Source organism: Silene latifolia, chromosome 7 (assembly GCF_048544455.1).
Source record: "Silene latifolia isolate original U9 population chromosome 7, ASM4854445v1, whole genome shotgun sequence".
Taxonomy (NCBI): domain Eukaryota; kingdom Viridiplantae; phylum Streptophyta; class Magnoliopsida; order Caryophyllales; family Caryophyllaceae; genus Silene; species Silene latifolia.
The window spans coordinates 20,592,900-20,616,846 of record NC_133532.1 but is presented as its reverse complement, the minus strand read 5'-3'; the positions used below and the strand labels follow the sequence as shown (position 1 = coordinate 20,616,846).

General features: G+C 34.3%; 2 protein-coding genes across 2 annotated transcripts; one reads left to right on the top strand and one right to left on the bottom strand.

Moving 5' to 3' along the window:
* The first annotated feature begins 6,994 nt into the window (after nucleotides 1–6,994).
* On the top strand, nucleotides 6,995–11,350 carry LOC141589840 (azadirone synthase LFS-like). The gene is made up of 11 exons (XM_074410462.1): nucleotides 6,995–7,081; nucleotides 7,423–7,618; nucleotides 7,741–7,815; nucleotides 8,469–8,520; nucleotides 8,612–8,733; nucleotides 8,861–8,964; nucleotides 9,124–9,182; nucleotides 9,521–9,577; nucleotides 9,857–9,902; nucleotides 10,015–10,094; nucleotides 11,275–11,350. The coding sequence occupies exons 1-11, from the start codon at nucleotides 6,995–6,997 to the stop codon at nucleotides 11,348–11,350; spliced, it is 954 nt and encodes a 317-aa protein (XP_074266563.1).
* A 1,305-nt stretch (nucleotides 11,351–12,655) lies between these two features.
* LOC141590945 (GTP cyclohydrolase 1-like) lies at nucleotides 12,656–15,098 on the bottom strand. Its single transcript, XM_074411452.1, has 2 exons — nucleotides 14,792–15,098; nucleotides 12,656–14,014 (listed from the first exon to the last, which is right to left on the bottom strand). The coding sequence occupies exons 1-2, from the start codon at nucleotides 14,982–14,984 to the stop codon at nucleotides 12,861–12,863; spliced, it is 1,347 nt and encodes a 448-aa protein (XP_074267553.1). The 5' UTR covers nucleotides 14,985–15,098; the 3' UTR covers nucleotides 12,656–12,860.
* Nucleotides 15,099–23,947: the final 8,849 nt, after the last annotated feature.

Below are 23,947 nucleotides of genomic sequence, written 5' to 3'. Positions count from 1 at the left end.
ATATATATATATATATATATATATATATATATATATATATATATATATATATATATATATATATATATATATATATATATATATATATAGGAAAGACGTCATTAGGTTTAGAGAGTTCATTTTACTTTTCAATACTGCGGGACGTTCTGCTACTCTTTTCTGAACCTTAATCCTTGTAATTTTCTCTCTCTTTTATGCTATTTCTCTCTTGCTCGTTTCATTATTATGTTTGTTTCTTCTTCATCTCTTGTTCTTGCTCTATTTCTATTTATGTTTAGCTAATTCTCCCGCTAGGATTTAGGGGATTAAATGAACTATTGTTAGTTGCTAATTAGGTTTACAGATCTTTTGTTGCTATCATGTCTTTGTTGTTAATCACTGCATATAATTGCAATTAGTTGATTGAGTCGACGCATTTAGCTAATTTATTTGGTAAGCCTTGACCTAGACCGGAAGGTTGGAAGGGGTGAGACCTGCAGTGAACATTAGGATGCTTTAGTGAGGGAGGAAGCTAAGCTAATAGTGTTTTAGGGTGAACTGAGACCGGAAGGAGATATTCGTTGCCCCTTAGACTGGTACACGCGACTGATCTGTGACCTAAACTATGACCATCTGACATACATTGATGAACCGACAATCCTAGTTCCTTCTCTTTATAGTTAGTTTCTTAAATCTCTTCCTCCTTTAGTTAGTTTAGTTTATTCAACTCAAACCCCCTTCATGTGACCTCAGAAGGACTAAATTGACAAGTAGATAGTTACCGCCTCCCTGTGGAGATCGATCCTACTTACCACTGACTTCTGTTAGTAGTACTTAGGTATTTATTTTTGGTACTAAACGACGGTATCAACAATATACCGCAAAACAATCACTAAACTAGCTTGACAAAGCAGGCTATATTTGGGATGTAGTAAAGGGTCAAAAGGCAAATTTGGCTAAATGTGGAGTTTATGGGTAAAAATGGAAGAAAAGGGAAAATAAGCACCTCCCTGCGTGTGACACCAACCACTAACCCAAAGTATGCAGCCAATAAGTAATTAAATTTCATACTTGTGCAAATTAATGATACGTGTTATGCAAGGAGTAACTATTCACAATCCTACATGAACTGGTCATGAATGACACCAGTTTATAAGGCTCTAATTCCTTAGAATTATAAGTGGGTTGCCAAAATTTTAGGTCAAGTCTATTCGTTCAGCTAAATTTCAACATTAACTCGTAGATTATGCAATAAGACAATGCTAAAAAGATAATATTTTATGCAAGGCTTAAGGAAAAAGGACTAAAACTAGTGCAATTTCATCATCGAAATACACCGTTCCGATTCAACCTAAATTCAAAAATAAACGTGAATTTTTGAATTTTGAATTTTTCTAATTTTTTATGGTTTTTCAATTTTTGAAAATAAAAGGCAATGCATACAAAAATTAAACGTTATAGCAGAAATGCAATAAAAACAATATGCAGACACAGATATGGATGCATATACCCTCCCCAAACCAAACCGTACAATGTCCTCATTGTACCCAAAAATAGGGAAAGGAAATGCAAACTGAAAAGAAGAGTGAAGCTCGAAAAACTTACAAGAAACGCGAAGTAGGGACCTCCCCAAACCAGCCAGTGACATGGGAGGTTGCTAATAGCTTCATAACAACATCACTGGAAGCGAATCAAAACAAGAAAACTCGATCGAGAGAACAAAGTACTCGATCGAGTACAATGGGCCGCGTAAGTGCTCGATCGAGAGAATTAAGTACTCGATCGAGTGGGTTAAGTACTCGATCGAGAGCATCTTATACACGAACTCCTAGGCATCATTTGAAGCACCTGCAAACTCATAATAAACGACCCACATGACTAACAAGACAAGTCTAGCATTTCAGAGTATCGTCTGAAAACCAATAATAACACACAGCAAAAACTGAAATGTTTGAAAATCAACTAAAAAGTTTAAACTCCGGCTTGCCTCCCGGTCAGCGCTAGTTTCAGATAGGTCCCGGCTCAACCTTCTTCTCTTCATCCACCCACATAAATCAATGGCCCGCAACAAGGCTTCTGACGAAATGAAGTCCCCTCGGCGTCCATGAGCTTGACTTTAGGCCTTGACACCATCGCATCATCTGAAGAACAGCAACTTCTTACAGCGTCATGGCCTCCACCTTTGTCTTCCTCGCGCCCTTCCATCCTACACAGCATAGCCTCGTCCAAACCGCCTCCTTGGTCATCAATCCATACCGTTCCAGTCTCCAAATTCAGCGTACCATGCCCGCCTCCTGGGTCTGTCAGCCTGTCAAGACCTATAGAAGAAGTAATAAAGGAATTAACCTTATTTGCGGAATCATCGTCCAAATTAAATTTAGACGATAATTTATTATTCTCAGCATTAAAATTACTCGATCGAGTAACAACACTACTCGATTGAGATGTCTTCTCGGCAATTGTAATCGATCGAGCAGTTTGAGTTACTCGATCGAGGATCTTGTTTTCCTCAGTGCTCGATCGAGAACTTTTATCCTCTCGATCGAGTACTTCTTCAGTAATTTCATTCGGTCGAGAAGAGTAAGGCTCTCGATCGAATTTTTGAACAGGGGCAGACAAGGCTTCATTGTATTCTTCCTCTCGAACAGTATTTTTAACATCTGAGCCATCATTTTAAGCATCAATAGGCAGAATCGGTCCTTCATAGGGAATATCAATCCTGGTGCGAACAGCACAGACTGTCTCGGGTTGCCTAGAAGTTTGCTCGGCAATTACTTGAGCCAACTGAGTCTCAAGTATCTTGATATTGGCGTCTTTATTTTAGTTTGCATAATATATTGCGCTTGCAGTGCAAGTGCCTTCACTATAGACGTCAATTCAGCAATCTCTTCATTCTTTTTAGCAGGAGGAGGGGTTTGTTGGTGCGGCAGCCAAATAAATAGAGGCTTTTGATAGCCTCATTGCTGAAACGGATGTGGCGGCACATATGCATAGAAATGACTAGCTTGTCTATGTTGCTTAAACGCATAGACTTCGTCGTTCTCCGCCAAATAAATAACAGCATTGTGCCCCATAGCACCACATCTCTCACAGTAGACCACCTGTTGTGCCATAGTATGGAACTGAGGTGGACCACCCCAAGATTGTCTACTCTCCAGCTTGTCAAATCTTGTATTCTGAGCTTCAAATTGTGCTATAATTCTGGAGACGCTAGACATCTTGGCGGAAGAATCAAACGTACTCAAGCCTTCTGTTTGATGATCTTTCTCCTAGAATCCTGTCTAGGTAGGACCTGGAAGACCTATCAAAACAAAACTAGAAGAAAAGATAAAAACTGCCTCAAGGAATTTATTCCTTGAGGCTAAAGACAGAACGAAACAAAGCAAGTAAATAAAATAGTTTCCTCCCCGGCAACGGCGCCAAAATTTGACACGGCTATCGCGACCCTATCAAAAATAAAACCAACCAGCTCTAACTAATATAGCAGAGATAAGTCGGGTATCGTACTCCACAGGGAGGCGGTCACTTTCTACTTGTTATTCTAGTCTATCACGGTCACAAAATGGGAGGTTTGAGTTGTTTTGACTAAGCTAGTGAACTGAAATAAAAACAATAAAAGTAACAACAATTAAATAGGCAAGGATGGAAGAGTGATTAATCAGATAAAGAGAAATATGCCAGGATGTCGGTTCACCATGATATTACACAAGTCAGCTAAGAGTAGGTCAGTCGGTCTGATGTGAGAAGGGTAGTGGAAAGGTCTTTCCGGTCCGCTATCCTCCCTAGATTATTCCTAAATAGCTTCCGCTCTGATTAGGGTAATCTATTGTTCATAGCAGGTCTATTCATTCCAATCTTCCGATGTAGGTCTGAATTTAACAAGTTTAATGAATTCAGTTGCATGCATTCAACCTAATAATTATAGTGATTCTGCTATAAAACAATCCTCACAACAAAAACCTCCTAACTAATTATCGCATCATTGTTTTACTATCATGGCTCCCTTAAACTTAGAAATAGAATTAGCTATGCATGACGATAAATAAAGCAATAACGAAAGATAAAACAATACTAAGCATGATGTAAAGATGAACAAAGGAAAATTACATAAACTAAATGAAGGCAATTAAGAAACAAGAAACAAGAAAAATAAATAAATTAAATGGAAAGAGAGTAAAGATAAATTACACCAAACAAGATCCGGAAAAAGAAAACAAAGTAACGTCGAACCAGATTAAAACTAAGATGAAAGGGAAAAGAGAGATCGATCTCTAAACCTAATTAAGTCTCTCCTATTTATAGGAGAGATATTTATTTAACCTAAGATACGATAACAAGATATTAAAATCTCGCGTAAGATGGAAAAATATCCGATCGAGTACATTAGAACTCCTCGATCGATCAACTTCCAAACAAAAACCTCTCGATCGAGTACATCACCTCTCGATCGAGGAACACCAATTATGCATCTCTCGATCGAACACATGAAGTATTCGATCGAGGACCTCTCAACACCATAGAGCTCTCGATCGAGTGACTTAGTCAGCAAAAGCTCACAATCGAGATAACTACCACTGAAGTCAGCTATGACTCGTTGATTTAGCTTCCAAGAAGACTTCACGCATCCCAAGGCAGCAGTATTTCCGCTCCAATTCTTCCATCTCCTAAATGCAAGCTAAAGGAACAGCAAAAAGCTCAATTCTGCTTCTTTCAGATCTATTCCTGCAATTAAAGCCAAACGAACCAATGTAGAATATTCGGGGTATTTCGTACCTTAAAACTACGAGAATTGCATAGAAATGCGTGCAAATAAGACTTGCAAAGACTATATAAAATGCGCGCATCATCCCGCTCCAACTCCGTCCCTCACGAGCTCCCGAGCAAGGTACCTACAAGAAGGTCAACAAAAGCAAACATGGCTCGAAAACTCCATATGTGCAAAGCATGGTGGGAGTGACACGGATTAAGCTAAAATCAGTTAAAGCGACATACTAAGCTAGCTAAGGGTCACAAAAAGTGGTCCTAAGCATTGATTTATATATGAGGGGTAAAATGGAATTATCACCAAAATAACGACATGTTTAGCACAAGGCTTGTTCAATAGAAATATTGACAAATTTGAATATTACTGGATTTGGAAACTAAATGTCCCTCCAAAACTGAAATTTTTTCTTTGTAAAACTTGTGTAGATGGTCTCCCTACGAAAAGTAGGCTTCTAAGAAATCATATAATTGTCCCACCTCAATGTGTTTTGTGCAATCATCCAATTGAAAATAGATATCATTTCTTTTTCAAGTGTTCCTTGATTACATCAGTCATCCAAGACATGAATATCAATAGCTTTAACAATATTTTGGCAATATACGATAATATTGCAAGTCAGAGCTTTACAGAGAAACTTAATCATCTTAAAATTTTAATTCCAAAAGCCGATTTCATTAAGATTGTATTTATTTGGTGGAATGGATGGTTCCATAGAAATGACATTATTTTTAATGATGTTAATTTTAACATCAACAAACTTATCCTTTTATGTAATAATAGCATCAAGATTTGGAATGAGACTAGACATAAGGATCTTAACAATCCTGATAAAGACGTGCCAGTTAGAAATACTACTAGTAAAGAAAAAATTTGGTGGGAGAAACCTAAAAATGGGTTTCTAAAGTTAAATTTTGACGGATCAAAAATAGATGGTAATAAAGCTGCTCTAGGAAATTCTATAGGAGATCATAATGGTAAAGTTGTTTTACTAGGAGCAAAAAAGTGTAGATCTAATAGTATTCTTGTTGTTGAAGCTCTCGTTTTAAAAGAAGGCATTTTAGCAACTAAATACTTGGGAATCTCGAAGTTAATTGTAAAAGGTGATAGTTTATGTGTTATGAACTCAATCCGTAGTACTTGGAAAATTCCTTGGAAAATTTATAGTATTATCAAGGATGTAAAATTAGATCTTCAGTTCTTTGATGAAGTGATAATTAAACATTGCTTTCGTGAAGCCAACAAAGTTGTCGACTTTATGGCTTCTATTAGACATTCATGTCCAACTCTTTCAAGGTGGTTTGAAAGTCGGTGGCTTCAACTTACCTCTATCATTCGAAAGGATGAGATATGTTGGTCCTACCTTAGAGGATTAATCTAGTTTTATTACCTAATAAAAAACCCCACAAAAAAAAATCAAATATTCCCTCCATCCCATTTTTCCCTTTCTATTTTGGAAAAATTTAAGAAAAAGTGTTGAATTACCAACTTTACCGTTAAATAAAAGAAAAGTTAAGGTCTTATTGACTAACTAAGGTTTTTACTCACGAAATTTACGAAGTGCTGTGAGTGCAGTGGAGCGCGGGTCACCCTCAAAGCATGCAATGGCATAAATTGCGAGCTCCGGCGTTTGACTCCCTGTATGGACAGTATGCGGTTATTACACGGGGATCTTCGGGGTCTATCAAAAGAGAGTGCCGGCTTATCGTGTTGATGTCACGTATCTCTCCGGATTTGATCTCTCAAAGGTGTATCGTCCTAGACCGCTAATGAGAGATGTTCCTCGTTACCAAAAAAAATTGAGAAGGAACAATAATTATGTGATAAAATTTGAGTGAAAAATGTATAATAAAAGTGTAATGGAGTAGATATACCTATTGTTGAAAGTGTTGGCGACGAATTAATTTCTCAGTAAAAAAGTAATTAATTAATAAATCCGACATAAATCAGTTGGGCATAAGAGGTAGGCTGTAAAATTGATCCTTGCCTTTGGCTGATCCTGCCCCCGGATCATGAAGTCAGAAATCTTGATCTCGTTTGCTGACTTAATTGAATTTTCTATGGCATTTTTAAAAAAAATTAGGAACACGAAGAGTTGTACATTTTGGATCTCGTCAGCTGTCCATGTGACTTGAGGAAATTTGTTTTAATTATATTGTATAGATAGATAATGTTGGTGAGTTGTGACCGTCCATACTGTAGGTGTAAATATAAGACATCAAAGTGAAGAAACGTGAAACACAAAGGAAGAAGATGGAACAAAAAACTCAAGTTATAAATCCTCCCATAATTGACGTAACTGCCCCTGACCGCCTTTCCACCGCTGCTTTGATTCACAAGGTGTTATTCTACCCTTTTGGGTACATTCTTTTTCTTCTTTCTTTCTATATCCTAATCGTATAGATAGACTAAATAAGCTCTACTTCAGTCAATAGTTTTCTATGTTTGAATTACCCTGACGAGAAAAGACAATAAATAACTACTAGTGTTAACGGAAGTGAAGCCCTAAGTGCAAGTAGAGTAGTGTTTATAATATATACTCCTAATTCATAATGTAATACTATTTGTTACGAGTTTTCTAAATCGTGATATATTAATAATATACAGTATATCGCTAACTCGGCATATCTCGATATATGGTCTTACAGCGGTCGACTTTGTTTTTGAAATGTGTGTCGTAGGCATGTGTTGAAACAGGGTTCTTCTACATTGTTAACCATGGCATTGACAAAGATATGCTCAATAAATTATTTGATGGAGCTCAAAAATTCTATTCGCTTCCACTTGAAGACAAGATGAAATTGGACAGGAAAGGCAAGAATAGAGGGTATACTGCACTTTATACTGAAAAACTTGACCCTTCAGCCACAGTTAAAGGTTTGCTTGCCTTCCTCTCTTCATTACTTTCCATTTTTACACATGAATAATGAACATGTTACCCCGTATATGTTGGCTAATTATGTGACGTTCAAAAATGAATGTTCTCTAAATATTGGCAGGTGATTCCAAGGAGTCTTTCTACATCGGTCCACTAGATTCTGAAGCGGGCAAGCTGAACCAATGGCCTTCTGAAGGTAATATAGACCGACCCGGTGGTGGGTCAGGGTCAGTTACCCTGAACCGTCCCAGAGGAGGGACGAGCTGGACCCTTTTATAAACTTACTAATAGTACTAGTCATTGTCATTGATGGTTACTCCCTGTGACTCAAGAGATTCTTTACGTTTTATTAAAATAATTTTCACAAATGAATAAAAGTGTTAATATTTCATCTTGGTCCAAGGCAAGACGGAACCAGCCTTATAATTTTACTAGGGTTATAGCCCTAGGTGAATTGATAAATATTATTAAGTGCAATAAAACAACGGAAAATAATATAGCGCAGGTAGCAGATCTGTTGTCTACCAAACGAAATGTCATGGGATCGATCATAGTATAAAGTATTTGATTGATAAAAAAAGTTTTATACTATAGATATAAAGTATTTAAATGTCAAAACACCTTTTTTTACTTATCTTCACCTGTATAAAGTATTTAAGTGTGTTATGCTTGATTTTTTTTTATGCATGATTAATTAAAATCGTTAATATCCCATCTGACCATCTCAATAGTAAGGTACATTTTGAGTTTAAAAAAATTATCTAGTAATGAAATTACTGGTTCCGTCCCTGGTCCAAGGCCAAAATTGTTTCTAAATTCTAATATATTTTGTTTTATTTATGTTAATAGAGCTACTTCCAAAATGGAGGTCTACCATGGAAACATATCATAGAACAGCTTTGTAAGTTTCAGACTATATATCTTAAATTATGGAGTCATCTTACTTCATATACAGCTTTGTAACCCAAAATGTGGTGTCTTAAAATCTCAAGGAGAGCGGCAAGAAGTTTGCTTTCGTTGGTTGTTCTGGCCTTGGGCATGGACGAAGTGTTTCTCAAGGACAACGGATTTATGGACTCGCCCATGGGATTCCTTACCCTTCTTCGTTACCCAGGTCCCGTTAATTACTTTCTCCATCCCATTTGGATTTGTTGGACATAATTCTCCGTCGAGAAAAATATTTGCTCCTTAAAGGTCAATTATAAGTTGAGAAATATAACATTATCATAACATTGATTCAGGTGACTTAGGTGGGTCAAATGATGAAGACATATTAGGTGCTTCAGCTCATTCAGATTTCGGGATGATGGCTCTCCTTGCAACTGATGGTGTTCCTGGATTACAGGCATGTTCTCCTAAATGAATTTGTGTTACATAGTTGTACATGTAAAGATCAATCAAAAGTACTCTCTCCATTGGATTAAAATTTAAAATAGTCCTTGTAAAAACCAATAAAAAGTAAATATTACCTATTCCTCATTCACTTGTTGGGTTGATGTTTCAGATTTGCCGGGAAAGAGATCGTGAACCACGTATATGGGAGGATGTTCCTCATATTGAGGGGTGAGTCCAAGTCTTAATTTACTCCCTACTTCTCAGAATTTCAGTCAATAATTTACACTTATTTTATTTCCTCCTAACAAAATAAATTTACCTTTTGCATTGCTTGAATTTTTAAAATGGAATCAGTTCATTAATTAGTCACCTTTTAGACAAATTATTTGTTTAGAGCTAAAACGGGTTTAGCACAAGACTATTTAGATAGATGAAACAAATTTTTGTCTTATCAATACAAATGAGTATTATTTAACTCGTTTTAACAATAAAATAGATATATCCGTCTTAAACAAAATTTGGCCATACTACGTTACTCTCACCTTCTCACATGTAATCGCGCGCAGAGCCTTAATTGTCAACATTGGAGACATGATGGAGAGGTGGACTAATGGTAACTTCAGGTAAATTTCATCAAATTACTAAACAATACTTCTTTCATTCCACTTTTGTTATTCTCTTTTCTCCGTGATCAAAATGACATTCCCTGTTCTTCATGATTAAAAGAGTAGAGTGGTAATTTTATCCAAATTTCTTAAATCCTCCCAAAATAGAAAATAAGATATTAAAAATGAAATGGAGATTGTATATTCTATATTCTTCATATAAATATGGCGGCCTTGATAGTCTTCATTTTAGTTTTTATTCTAACTTATCATGTATGACATTTTAACTTTTCACAGATCAACATTGCATAGAGTGAAACTAAACGGGAAAGAACGATACTCTGTAATATTTCCTTATTTGTATTTATCTTTTCTCTTTTGATATTTAATATAAAAAATAAAAAATTAACATTATAATCATTTTTATGTTAATTTTAATCATTTTTATGACATAGGCACCATTCTTCATTGATCCTCCCGAAGAGTTTGTGGTTCAGTGCCTAGAAACTTGTTGCAGTGACTCAAATCCCCCAAGGTAAGGAGAAAAAGAAACATACATCGGATATATTACCTCAAATTTTACTTGTTTTTGAGTATTTTTTTATTTTTTTATGAGCTTATTGCCTCAAACTCTATTTGTTTTTGAGCATATGTGTATATTTTCTTAGCTTAATAATGTTTATAATTTAGATTTTAATTTTTTTTTCCATCAAAACTCAAATTTATGCAAGTATTATATGTAATGTTTTTGAGTTTTATTGTAATTTTTTTGAGCTTAACGTTTTAGTAAATGAACTCAGAAACTTTATAGTAAGACTCATAATTTTTAAAACAAAGTTCAAAAACTTTATTATAATGCTCAGAAAGTATAAACTGGTGATAGTAAATCGGATGTATAATCCACTTACTGGGTAAGTGTAAAACACCTCTTCTCTAACTTAAAAACTTTATATATAAGATGATCTTTGTAACTCTTCAATGCATAAATCCTAAAATGTATAAGAGGGTCTTATAATAATAATAACTTATAGATTATAGTAAGATCATTTTTTTTTATAATACTTGTGACACTTTTAAATTGGTACTCCTTTTAAAATACTACTCGTAGTATCTATAATAGCATATCTTGTTATATTTCATATATATTAGAGTTTTTGATAATTTATATACCTTGAATAACTCGCTTTTTCAAATCTTATACCTAAGATACCTTTTTTTTTAAAAAAAATCTTATACCTAAAATAATATTTTCTTCCAAACATGATACCAAATCTTTAAAAAAAAACCTTAAATTGACGATTTTGCCCTTACTAATTTGATGGTTTTTAGTGGTGGGAAGCGTGGATGTGTGGGTTAATAGGTGGGGAAAGGATAATCATGTGTAAATGTGTAATTAGTAAGGATAAGATTGTCAATTCAGGGCGTCTTTTGAGATTTGGTATCAAGGTTGGAAGAAAATGTTATTTTCGGTATAAGATTTTAAAGAAAGTTATCTTAGATATAAGATTTGAAAACGTGAGTTATTCAAGATATAAGTTATCAAAAAACCCTATGTATTACTTTGTTTTCTATCTTTTCTTAACTATTTTACAACTTTTAGTTACCTTTAGTTTCATAGTAATTTATTATGAGTCAATCAGTCAATGTCACACAAGACTTGCTTAAAATTTTGGTCATCAAAAGTACTTCTAACTCTATTCTATCTTTGATTGCAGATTTCCTCCAATTCGAGCTATTGACTACCTTGAAGAGCGTTTCAGACTTTTACCTGCAAATGCTAGTGCTACTTAAATTATGTTTATTTATTTTTTTATTTTTATTTTTGGCAGCTGTAAAATTAATTATGTTTATTTTATGGCGTTATAATCATAGAAGGTCGACCCTAACTTATTTAAATAACATCTCTTGTGTACTCCTTGTCATTTTAAGTATCAAAGATGCCTTAAAATAATAAAATGGTAGCGATTATGCCTTTTGAGAAACTTATGACATCGAGGTTCTCAAATTTTCCGTTCTATTATTCTCATTAATATTTTTTTTTAAAAAGAAATAATTATTACAATATTTTACATGTAAACATCCTCAATTTTACAATAAATAAATCAAGCAACATGCATTGAAAATATGAACATTTTAAAACTTTTTAGGTAAAAGAAAAGCGCAGAGTCACTGAAATAAAAACAAAGGTAAAACGTGTTTAGAAATTCAAACAAACCAAATGAAAACGTGAATGTAAATACAAAGGGAACTCATTCCCTTCAAAACACAATACAAACCCAAAAGAAGTGACCTTAAGTTAAACGAAAAAGGATAAAATGTCGACTAATCAACTTTAACTAGCTCACTCATCTCAAACTTCTTATAGTACAAATCTGCAACTTATTCATTCATTAAAAATGAATGTCACCATCAGTGGGAAATAACTCACAATTCTCTTAGCCATATTACATACACAAAAATTTAATAATAAAGTAAGAAGACAATTGAACAAATTAACCAACATAAAAATCATATATTGTGGACACGCCACGTCGGCTTGGTTTTGATTTCCGACTATAACGACTCGAAGTAAGGGTCACGAATCGAAATAAAGATTTAGAGAAGTCGTCACCAACCTTTATAGGAGTTTGTACCGTTCGAATCTGCTTCACACTCTAATCAAAATAGCATAAAAGCAAACTTGACGTAAAATTATTGAAGCTATTAGATTCGTCCAAAATCACTCTAATATTAGAATGACTCTAGCAATCACTTGGATTCAGCATCCAGAAACCAAAGATTTTGAGTAAGGATGATTACGAGCTGAGCCGAGCTCGAGCTTTACCTTGCTCGGTTTGTGCTCATGAAACAAAATTCGAGCTTGAGCCAATCTCCAACTTACCCAAGCTTGTAAAAAATGAGCTCATTACCATGCTCCCTAGCTTTAACCCGAGCTCGAGCCGAATTCAAGGTCAACACGAGCCTATATATAATTGTTAAGTTATCACTTTTTTTTCCTTCTTTCGATAGTTTCAATAATGGGATTCGAAGATTATATATAAAAATATTGAGCAAATTAATGAAAACAATTGATATGGTTATACAAAAATATAATCATGATAAATATTTTTAAAAATTAAGAGCAAAATATTATTCAGGTAATGACCATTGTAATAGTCAATACATACATTTGGAGGAAAAAGAAAAAAGAAAAGATGGCAACGATTGCTCAAACATCAGTTGACTTACTCAGGTAATCTACCATTGTGATCACGAACACTTGGATTAAAGCCTCCGTATTATTCAATCAGAAAAATGAGTTCTAACTTGGAAGGCTCTCCAAGAACAAAGCTCTTGCTTCATTATCGGTCGAAAATCGACCAAGAACAGCAATAGTAGCAGTACTACTCCCAAACTTCTCAATTCCTCTTGAAATCATACATGTATGACTAGCTTCAACCACAACTATTACATCTTTACCAGCCAAAGATGCAATTGTTTCAGCAATTTGCTTAGTGCACCTTTCTTGCACTTGAAGCTTAAACCCGAAAAAATGCACAATTTTCTGAACAAGGGACCTGTTAATTGGACTTCCTCCTTCAACAATGAAGTACCCTATGTGCACTACTCCATGGAAAGGAAGCAAGTGATGCTCACATTGTGATAAAAATGGCAAGTTCATCTCATAATGGATTGTGTTGTTTTTGTTGTATTTCGCGACACCATTTGTTTTCACAATAATGTCCGAATTCTTATTAGAAATGAACCCGTTTAGCTTCATTTTTATATCGCAATTCTCAAAGTTCATTAACCATTTTGTAAATCGGCCGGGAGTTCCAGCTAGCTCTTTCCTTGACGGGTCTTCACCTAACAATCTAATAATTTTATCGACAGCACGTACCATATCACATTTCACAGTTTCAACTCCGGTTAACGGACACCATCCCGTATCACGTGTCATTTTATCGACCATTACCTCTTTATATTTCATCAAACGAAAGAATTCGCTCCAAATATCATTACTACAATCCTCAAAAACCCCTGATCCAGCGGAAACAAGTACCTTAACAAATCCGTTAGAAGTCGTACCGAGGGACCACGACGACTCATTTACGGGAGGATGAATATGAAAACATTCAAGAAAAACAGCAACACCAGATGGATTAATAGCAAGTTGTAAATTGGTGCAAATTTCATTTGCAAGACGTTGAGGATGTTGAAGACGTTTAGCAAAGATATTAGCAACTCTAGAGAGTTTACTTAGGCCTACAACACGTTGACCAGACGGAACATAGCCTACGTGGCATATGACGTGGAATGGTAAAAGACATGACTCACAAAGTGAAAATAAGTCAAGGTCTCGTACTATGACTAAACCTCCAACTCCTCCTGCTTGGCCCACTTTATAATTGTCATTGAGTCCTTCTTCTGGGAATAGGGCTCCTTGGACCATGTCATCTACGTTCTCTTTATAACCTACACACGTACGGAGTAATTTTTATTATCGGTATTTATGGTACTACGAGCTGGGTCACAAGAACAATATAATATAAAGGCGGGACATGATTGAGCATTTTAAGGTCCATTGGGACTTTTAAAAACTTTTAAAAATTGAACTAAATTTATAAAAATTGAAATTAAGTTTAAAAGTACAGAAGCTAAAGGGTCTAGACGGTTATACACCAATTATACTCACTTTGTATAGAAGAAGGTTGCTAAGTAAAGTATCCGATTATCCAACCCGATTTGATATTTAATTTGTTTCCTAACTCGGAAAACTGGATATCCAATCGGGTAGGATACTCTCAAAAGTTTTGGATATGAGCTTACTATTATTGATTATCTACACCAGAAATCCTAAACCAAAATCATCTACTCCGTATATAACATAAACCCAATACACACAAAGGCATTATTAACCTTCTACCCATCATGGAAGGAAAGAGCTCCCGACTTAGGTGAAGAGAGATCTAAAGCGACATTGTGTTCAAGGCATGATGATAACGGAGATTGATTCATGTTAGACAACATTACTGTTGAATCAACAGCTGAATTTATGAACTTAGACAGTCTTGAGTACTTAAGACCTCTCACAACCACTTTTCAATTTTAACATTATATAAATCGATTGTGAGTGTCGTCTTAACTTAAATCAGTCTTAAACAAGAATTTGCCTTAATAAAGTACTTTGTACTCCGTTTAGTGAAACATGTGAGCAATATATACATAGTATGGAAAAAAAAAGAAAATGACCTCTAGTTGCGTCGAGAAGAGCCTTGGCAACGCGATGAGGAGTCTTGACGAGGCCTTGACGGTCGATATCTTCACCCAAGCCTTTCAAAAGAACCTTAACAGCCTCCTCTATTTCCTCCTTTTTTAAGCCACAATCCAGTTTGATTGTATTCTCCATTTCAACATCACAATGGCAGTTTTCCATAGTCGCCATTTGATGTTGTGTTTCAAGTGCTAGTCAAGCTTGTTATTTATAGTACGCTAATTCATATATGAGATATTTTTATTTCTCTTTTTGTTAGTTTTAGCGTTTTAGAAATTATTTTTCGTGATTTTAATTTGAGGTAGTCTTACAACTTACAAGAGACTTACTTTCTCCAATTTCTTTAGAAAAGAATATAAATTAGGGATCTCAAAACATTCGGCTTGGCCTCGTATCGTTATACTAGCGTGATAAGTTCCGTTATCGGGCTTGGACCTTACCCACATGGAGGAGAGAGAGTCCGACTTATAAGTCCAAGAAGGTTTCATCCCAAAACCAATTGTCAATGGGTGGAGTAACTCCTTGGTTTATATTATAGACAACTCTCCCCTCTTTTTCCAATGTGGGATACTCACATACTCACATGTGACACTCCCCCTCGCATGTGAGGTCCCTGTTCAGGCAGATTGGATTTTTTTTTAAGTCTTTTGTCCAACTGCAATTTTACTGCCCCAGTTTTTCTTTTTCTATTTTTAATGTCCGGGTCTTTGTTTTTAATTTTTTCGACCATGGGCTCTAATACCATGATAAGTTCCGTTATCGAGCCTGGGCCTCACTCGCATGGAGGAGAGAGAGTCCGGCTTATAAGTCCAAGGAAGTTCCATCCCAAAACCAATTGGCAATGGGTGGAGTAACTCCTTGGTTTATATTATAGACAACTCTCTCCTCTTTTTCCAATGTGAGATACTTACATGTGCCTTTATAATGGGTGAACTGTATCTTGACACTCCCCCTCACATGTGAGTTCCCTGTTATGGTGAGGGTATGAGTTACATGATTATGGTGAGGGTATTTATAATACCTCTCATCTTAATGAAACTTTAACCCTAATTTGGCCAACCCTAATGGTAGCCGGTTTTAATGAGCCTAATATCCTAATATACCGATTAAACTAAACCCACGAATAAATGAAAACTATTGATTGAAAGATGAAACAATTTTTTATGGACATTGTAATACATGTCCAAAAAAATAATGTTTGTATTAGCTGAAGAAAGAAAATGGACTTACATTTCTTATTAATTATCGGATTAAATCTGGTGATGCTCTAATGGTTGTAATTGTTTTTTAAAATAATGTTTTAATAGATAGAAAGAGAAATATATATTACTCCCTCTGTCCTGGTCATTTGTTGTCCTTTTTCATTTTTGGGTGTTTCAGTCAATTGTTGTCTTTTCTATTTTACGAACGAGCTTGATAAACAATTTGATCATTCACCCTCAATTTGTTCCACTTGTCATTTAGTAATTGGCCCCCTCCTCTTTTTCTTGGTATTTGTGACAAAATCAAAGGTTAACAATTGATCGGGACGGAGGGAGTAAAATATAAGGAGTTGCATTGTTTGGTTGATCAAGCAACTTAATTTTCCTAGGAAAATACAATTCACGGGAATTAAGTTCCCTCATCTAATTCGGGTGAATTTCGGAAAAGTGTTTGGTTGCTCATGTAGGAATTAAATTCTACAGGAACTTTCAATGACCAAGGGGGGAGTAGGTAAGCAACTTCCTACATCATGTAGGCATTGGAAGTTCCTGGGAAGTTCTAATTCCTACATTTTCCAAAATTTATGGCAATCAAACAACCCATGTTTTTCAAAATCATGAGATTTTCCAATACCTATGTTTTTCTAAGTGGCAATCAAACGACCCCTAAGTGTATTAAAAAGAAAATGAATAAAAAGAATGGAGATGATAGAGAAAAAAAAATGTACCCAAAATTGTTGAAGCGCAATGAATGGTGTCCTGCTGGGTGACATGCTGCAAAATGAACAATCATTTTTTTTAGCCAAAATTCTCTCCATTTCCTAAAAAGAAATGGAGAGGCAAGTTCCTATTAACAGTCTGGATCGCATGTGGACAATATCTAACGGTTCTAAATTTACGTATAAAGATAAAGGAAAATGAAGGTAAAAAAGGAAATTATTATTTTAAAGAGATTGTGAGAGGAAATGAAGAGAAAGGAAATGGAAAGGATCCATTTCCCATTTTTTTGGTACATAAAATGAAAAATCATAGGATAATCATTATTAACTTTTTTTTTTTCCAGAAGATGGATCCTCTCCATTTATTTCTCTTTATTTTCTCTAGTAAAACATTACTATATTATATATCAGCAAGTCTCTCTTGTGATGAATATATCCGTCACAAACTTGCGACGGGTCAAATAATACTCATGTGGATAGATAAGAAAAATTTATTGTTATTCCCTAGGCATTTTGTTTTTGTCTTATCAACCCCACATGGGTAATACTTGATCCGTCGCAAACTTGCGACGGATATGCCCGTCACAAATGAGAATTTGTGATTATATATTTCAAATACTATTTATTTACCTTTTTATTTCCAAATAAATCTACAACCATCCGATCGAGCCCAGTTTTAATTCGGACCGTTGAAAAGTAATGGACTTCCATTTCTTTTTGAGAAATGGAGAGGATCCTTACTCCTTTTTTGGGGGATATTCTTGTTGCCACTTTATTGCAAGAGTTATGATCGGTCAAATATTTTTAACCAAATAAACTTTGATCGTCTATATCTTATGGCTACAAGTTCATAAAGTAACGAATTTGTTTTTTTTTTCAAATGGATCGTCTTTATGAGATTTTTAGTTTAAAAAAAATTACCTTTTTGGAATTCGTAGCCTAGAATTATAAACAGTCAAAGATTTTTAGCTCAAAAAAAGAGATACACCATACAATATGGAAAACCACAAGGGTAACATTAGATGTGGCAATCGGGTTACGAATCGGGTTAAAGCGGGTCGTGTCATATCGGGTTCGGGTTATGTCAGGTCAGTGAAAGGTTTATCTCCGGGTCAGGTCATCAGCGGGTGGCAAGTCGGTTCGGGTCATCAGCGGGTCATCTCCGAGCCAAGTTATCAGCATATATTTTATCTTATTTATTCAGTTTTTGATGGGTAATTTTATGTTTTAGCAATGTCTACCTTTGTTAATTGTAGTTTTAAGTGAAAACAATTAAGATAAATTTCACTTTGGTCTTACTTACATCAATATTAAGCTAGTTCATTAACGGGTCATCAATAGGGTTGAGTCAATATCGGGTTACTACGGGTTGGTTCAGGTCGGGGTCGGGTTAGAAAAAATAATGCCGTTATCGTTATCGTTCAGGTCGGGTTCGATTTCGGTTCACCAAAATTTCGGGTTCTATGGGGTCGGGTTTTGGGGGGCAGGCCGAGTTCCTCAGGTCAGGTCAACTTTTACCAGCTGGCTAGCTTTAGGTAACATGTAGAATTCCCTTTTCTTTATAATACTAGTTTTGTTATCCGATCCCGCCCGGACAACCTACATTTACCCTCTAAATTTTATATGAAATTACTTTTTTACATACGGACTTTACTCTTTCACATACTACATTTTTTCATTAACTTTCCATATCATACCCTTTTACTAACCTAAACAAATTATGTTTTACATGTACGTTTTCCCTAAAATCGAATCTAATCGCTACTAAAACTTGTAAAATGGATTATAATTTTCCAATTAGTAAAGTAATTAGGAGTATTAATATGTTATTATGTTGAAATTATTAGGGTTTATCAATTAATAAAATTAATATGTGTAATTGTTTATCAATTAGGCCAAAGTTGTGGAGTTTCATATTAGTGTAAACGATGGCAATAATAATTTCTGTGACAAATTATCAGTGGCCGCGTGATGCAGTTAGGGAATGAGGATTGATTAATGGGACAATTTTGCATACAAGAACTTATTCATACTAGAGTACTAGTTTTAGGCCCGTGGAAAAATATGCACGGGTATATTTCATGTAATAATAAAATAACACAATATGATGTTTATAATAATAATAATAATAATAATAATAATAATAATAATAATAATAATAATAATAATAATAATGATAATAATAATAATAATAATAATAATATTATTTTATAATTATGCCCGTGCGGATAGAATTTTACGGGATTTAATATTTAAAAACTTGAATAAATAAGGTAAATAGCTTTGAAAGTAAAATCAGAAATATTAGAAGAATTAATGAAATGAAGAAAATAATGTACATATATACCGTAAACACAGAAAATGCAAAGAAGGGGAGGAATGTCAATGGCAGTGGGCTCTGGAGCCACAAATGCGATTTTGGTGAATATATTTTAACATGGACGAACATGAAAATAAACGACAATATTAGACCTGTTAAAATATGACCCAATTTTTTAGGGTCAAACACCCGTAAATCTTGACCCGCGACCCAAAATGACCCTGAATCCGAAATGACCTGTTATTCTAAGGTCGAAAATCGACCCAACCCGTTCGACCTGATGGGTCAAAAATAAATGAAAAATATTATTAAAATATTAATATTTTTATTTTATATTCGAAATAATAAATATAAAATATAGTATATTATTTTTATATTTTTAATTAAAAAATTTATTTAAACGTCAATTTTATATCATTAAATAATAAAATAATTATTAAAATAATGAATATAATATTATTAATATTAAATATAATTTAATTTTAAAAAATGTTTTTCGGCTGGAAAATGGTAAAATAAAAGACGTCATAATCTTTTATCTGATCCGTATTCTGACCATAATCCGACCCAAGACACGTATAACCCGACCTGTAAGGCCCGACTCGAGCACCGACCCGTTTGACAGGTCTACACGACATTATTGTCCACTACGGTAAAACAAAAAATGCAAAAGGTATAAAGCACAAGCAAACCAGATAAACCGAAATTAAAATATGGACCAACAATATTACTTATCTAGGAGATTCCTAACCTATAAGCTCACACTTAGGCCGCCTCAACTCCTTCATGACTCCATCTCACCTCATCTCCCCATCTTGTTCTTTTTTTTCCCCTAAACTCTCTACATCCTTTTTTTGGTTTTTGCAATAAAAACTCTCTCTACATCCTCAGATCATTTAATATTTTATCCCTCATATTACTCAACTTAAACAACCTTTCTCATCTCTTCTCATTTAATGCATAAAAAAGCTTTTCGATAGACTAAATTAACAATTCTATTTAAAACTATAGGATCAGAATTGAAGTTTGAAGTTAATTATTAAAGAAAACAATTAGAAGAAATTATTGTATGCATGCTCCAAAACTTATATTGAATTTTTTTTATATTCACTTTTATGTATTTTAAAGTGTATATATTTTTTTTCAATTTTTATAAACTTTATATCGGTAATTTCAAATTTATTTATTTTTATTGTCGTTCAATATTTTGAAGTGATTGTAAATATTTTTTTGGGTATTTTGTAAATTTGTTTCTATTGTACTGTATCTACCTCTAATACAATATAAAAATGCATTTTCATAAATTGTAGATTTACCTAAATCTGGATACTTCATAAAATATCTATATTTGAAATAAATTATCAATTTTTGGGTTTGTAGTGCATTTCATAGATTTAATCTCATTATTATTTTTAATTTTTTTATTTATTTTTATAATAAATAATTGAAATTCTAATATTTTTTAATTTCTTTTTTTTGTAGCTAATCAATTGGATATGATGATAATTGTCTTTTTTTTTAAAAAAAAACATAAAATTACGAAATTGAATTTGTTCACAATAGTAATTGAAGCCAAAAAATTTCATATTCTGTTTTTCGTACTAAATCTCATCGACTTAATGATTTTTTAAATTTTTAAATATTTTTAGTTATGTTCATTTAGTAATTTTACAGATCTATTTCAATTTTTATCTTGTTGTTTAGCACATAAAACTATGCTTTTTTATGCATGTACTATGTTTTAGTTTATGATTGATGTAAATTAAAACATTTTAATATATGCATAGTGAAATTCTGAAAAGGGGAATTGGAGAAATTAAATAACTGAAAGTGAATGTGGGGGATTGATTTGAGGAGAGAGACTAATTAATTGTCATATAAATCATGGCGGGGTCCACATGCAAAATATATCCCTAAATTCAGCAACCAATGAGAAGTCACGAAAAAACCTAGCTTTTATACTAGGTAGATTACTCAAGTGATCAGGAATTTAGTGGAAAAACTGTATAAATATAAGGGTACTTTAGGAAAATTATTAAGTTTTAGTCTCACTATAGATATATCTGTCTAAAGTGAAAAACGGGTCAAATATGTGTAAAGTGGTGATATTTTTTGGCCCAACCATGCAACTTGTTGCTTGTCTTATGCTTAAAGTTGGTGGATATTTGGCCCATCTATAACTATAGACGGATATCTCCCGTCTATAATAAGAATTTGTGCATTTCTATATGCCATGTTTGTTTTTTCACTTTTTTTCTTTAATTAGATACCTATGGTATCAATCTCATATCTAATTCCTTCTTGAGTATGAAAAACTCATACCTTAAGCGTATGAGGTATATGTATGAACACAAATTCTTATTTCAGACCGTCATATCCGTCTGAAATTGTCAGACGGATATCATTTTCTCTCACAAAAAACTCATTTAGGGTGTGAGTGGGAGAGCACATGGGGGTGTCCCACCACCCATGTGCTTCTCACTTGTGAGAGGTCTTTTTACGGTTTGAAGTAAGGCGGTCTGAAATAAGACGGATTGATGTATGAAAATCTTACTTTTGTCAAGCAAGCTAAACGCCACCTTAGCAGGTTTAGTCATAATTGGAGCAATCTGTGTTTGGGTATTGACAAGGAGTATTCCCTACCGACAGTTGGAACAATCTATTTTGGAGTATTAAAAGCAATTTAATGGATTTAACCCTCCCAAATTTGACTTTTTGAGGAAACTAAACACCAGCTTAGCAGGTTTAGTCATAATTAATTCCCGCAAAACTAGTCCGTATTAAAGAGTTTGTTTCTTCTCCACCCAAAAAAAAAAAAAAAGAAAAAAAAAAACTTTCATTTAACTACAAATTCAATTTTAGTCAAAGTTAGTAACCCCAAAATTTCACTTAGTCAAAGATTTCAATTTTTTTCTTCCCAAAAATCCACTAACCCCGGATCATGTCGATCACGTATTCACGTGAAACCACTCCATCTTTGATCTTTCCATGCAAAACGCATATAGAAAATATTGGCCCTATTTGGTAAACAACGGATTAATTTCAGTATAAGCAGATTGTAAAAGCAGGTTATAAATGACAGATTCTATAGAAGGTTTGACTAGCATATTATAACTAGCAAAATTAATTTGAGTGTTTGGTAATTGGCAGATTACGATTAGTAGATTGTTAGTTTTCTTTGTAAAATGGAGAAAAATTTCCTATTTTACAATATGTTAACCAATATGCTAGGGTAAAGATATCAGAAAACAAAGATATCGACCCCAAATATCTTTGTACAAACACTAAAATTAGCATATTGATAGGTCAAACATGCTAAAATTCTTGAATATGCTAAAAATTAGTCAATATGTCGTTTACCAAACAGCGCCATTATCTTCTTTCAATTATTTATTCGAAAGATTAGTGTATGATTGCAGCAAATCGGCTATGCTTGATTTGGCTTACTGAACAACACCTACACATAACACGTTATTCACGTGAATGCCAATAATGTTGGAGTTTAATAATGGTACAGGTGTATGAGTGATTGAGTGAGTTGTATGAATAACCTATAATAGTCGTGATAAGAATACTACAAGTAAAAACACTACACGTCAATTGAATACGGGTAATTTTTTAGGAAAGTAATTTTTTCATTTAACTACAAATTCAAAATATAAGAGTAAACATAATGAAATGTATAATCATTTGAAAAGGTATTTTCATAAGGAATTTTATGATATAATTTTTATAATTTTTAGACTAATATATTTTTGTAAAAATGAAAGTCAAAGCCTAACATCTAAAAACAAAACGTCATATAATATGAAACGGAGGGAGTAACTTTTTATAATCGGATGTTATAACAGAAGCAAGAAAGAACTGATAAAAGAACAATAAAGAGACAAACGCACAGATTTACGTGGTTCACTAACGGTGTGTTAGCTACGTCCACAGGGCAGAAGGGAGAGAGTTTTATTGATATGTGAGGAGTTTTCAGATTACAGATTCAGACGGTATGACTGTTAGGTAGAGGCTTAGAGAGTTTATATAATACTCTCTAAACCTAATATAGAATGACCTAATAAAGGCCCAAGACAAACCTAGCCCAATAACAGATACGGATACCGTATAACAGAATCAAGGCACAAACCCAACAAATCTCCACCTTGACTTGAATTCTCTCACAAACAGACAGATGTACCAGATGCATTCCCATAAATGCCAGATGTACTAGAAAGCTCTTCCCCCTCAGATATTGCCCCCAAGAGGGCAATTACAGATTGCGGATATTTAGCAAGTCCAAACAATGTTGGAACTTGCTATGCGGAACTGGCTTAGTGAACATGTCAGCTGGGTTATCAGCAGTACCCACTTTGTTCACCTTTATCCTCTTCTCATTTCTCAGAAAGTGATATCTCACATCTATATGCTTAGTCCTCTCATGATGGACTTGATCTTTAGCCAAGCATATTGCACTAAGATCATCACAGAATACAATAGCTTGCTCCCGATGTAGACCCAAATCACCGACCAATCCTTTTAACCGATTCCCTCTTTAGTCGCTGCGGTCAACGCCATATACTGCGCCGGTAGTAGACAAAGTAATCGTAGGTCGCAATGTAGCCTTCCAACGACGATCGAACCACCAAGAGTGAAAACATAACCAAATCATTGACCGTCTGCGTCAAACATCTCCCGCATAATCGAATCTGAGTACCTTGACACAAGACACTCTCTATCACCTCCATAAATGAGAGCAACATCGATGTACCCTAAGGTACCGAAAAATTCTCTTCACACTTGCAAAGTGCTCTTTACTTGGATCACCCATAAACCGCTCACCACACTGATCGATCAGTGCTAAATCAGTCTAGTGCAGACCATAGCATACATCAAACTACTCACCGC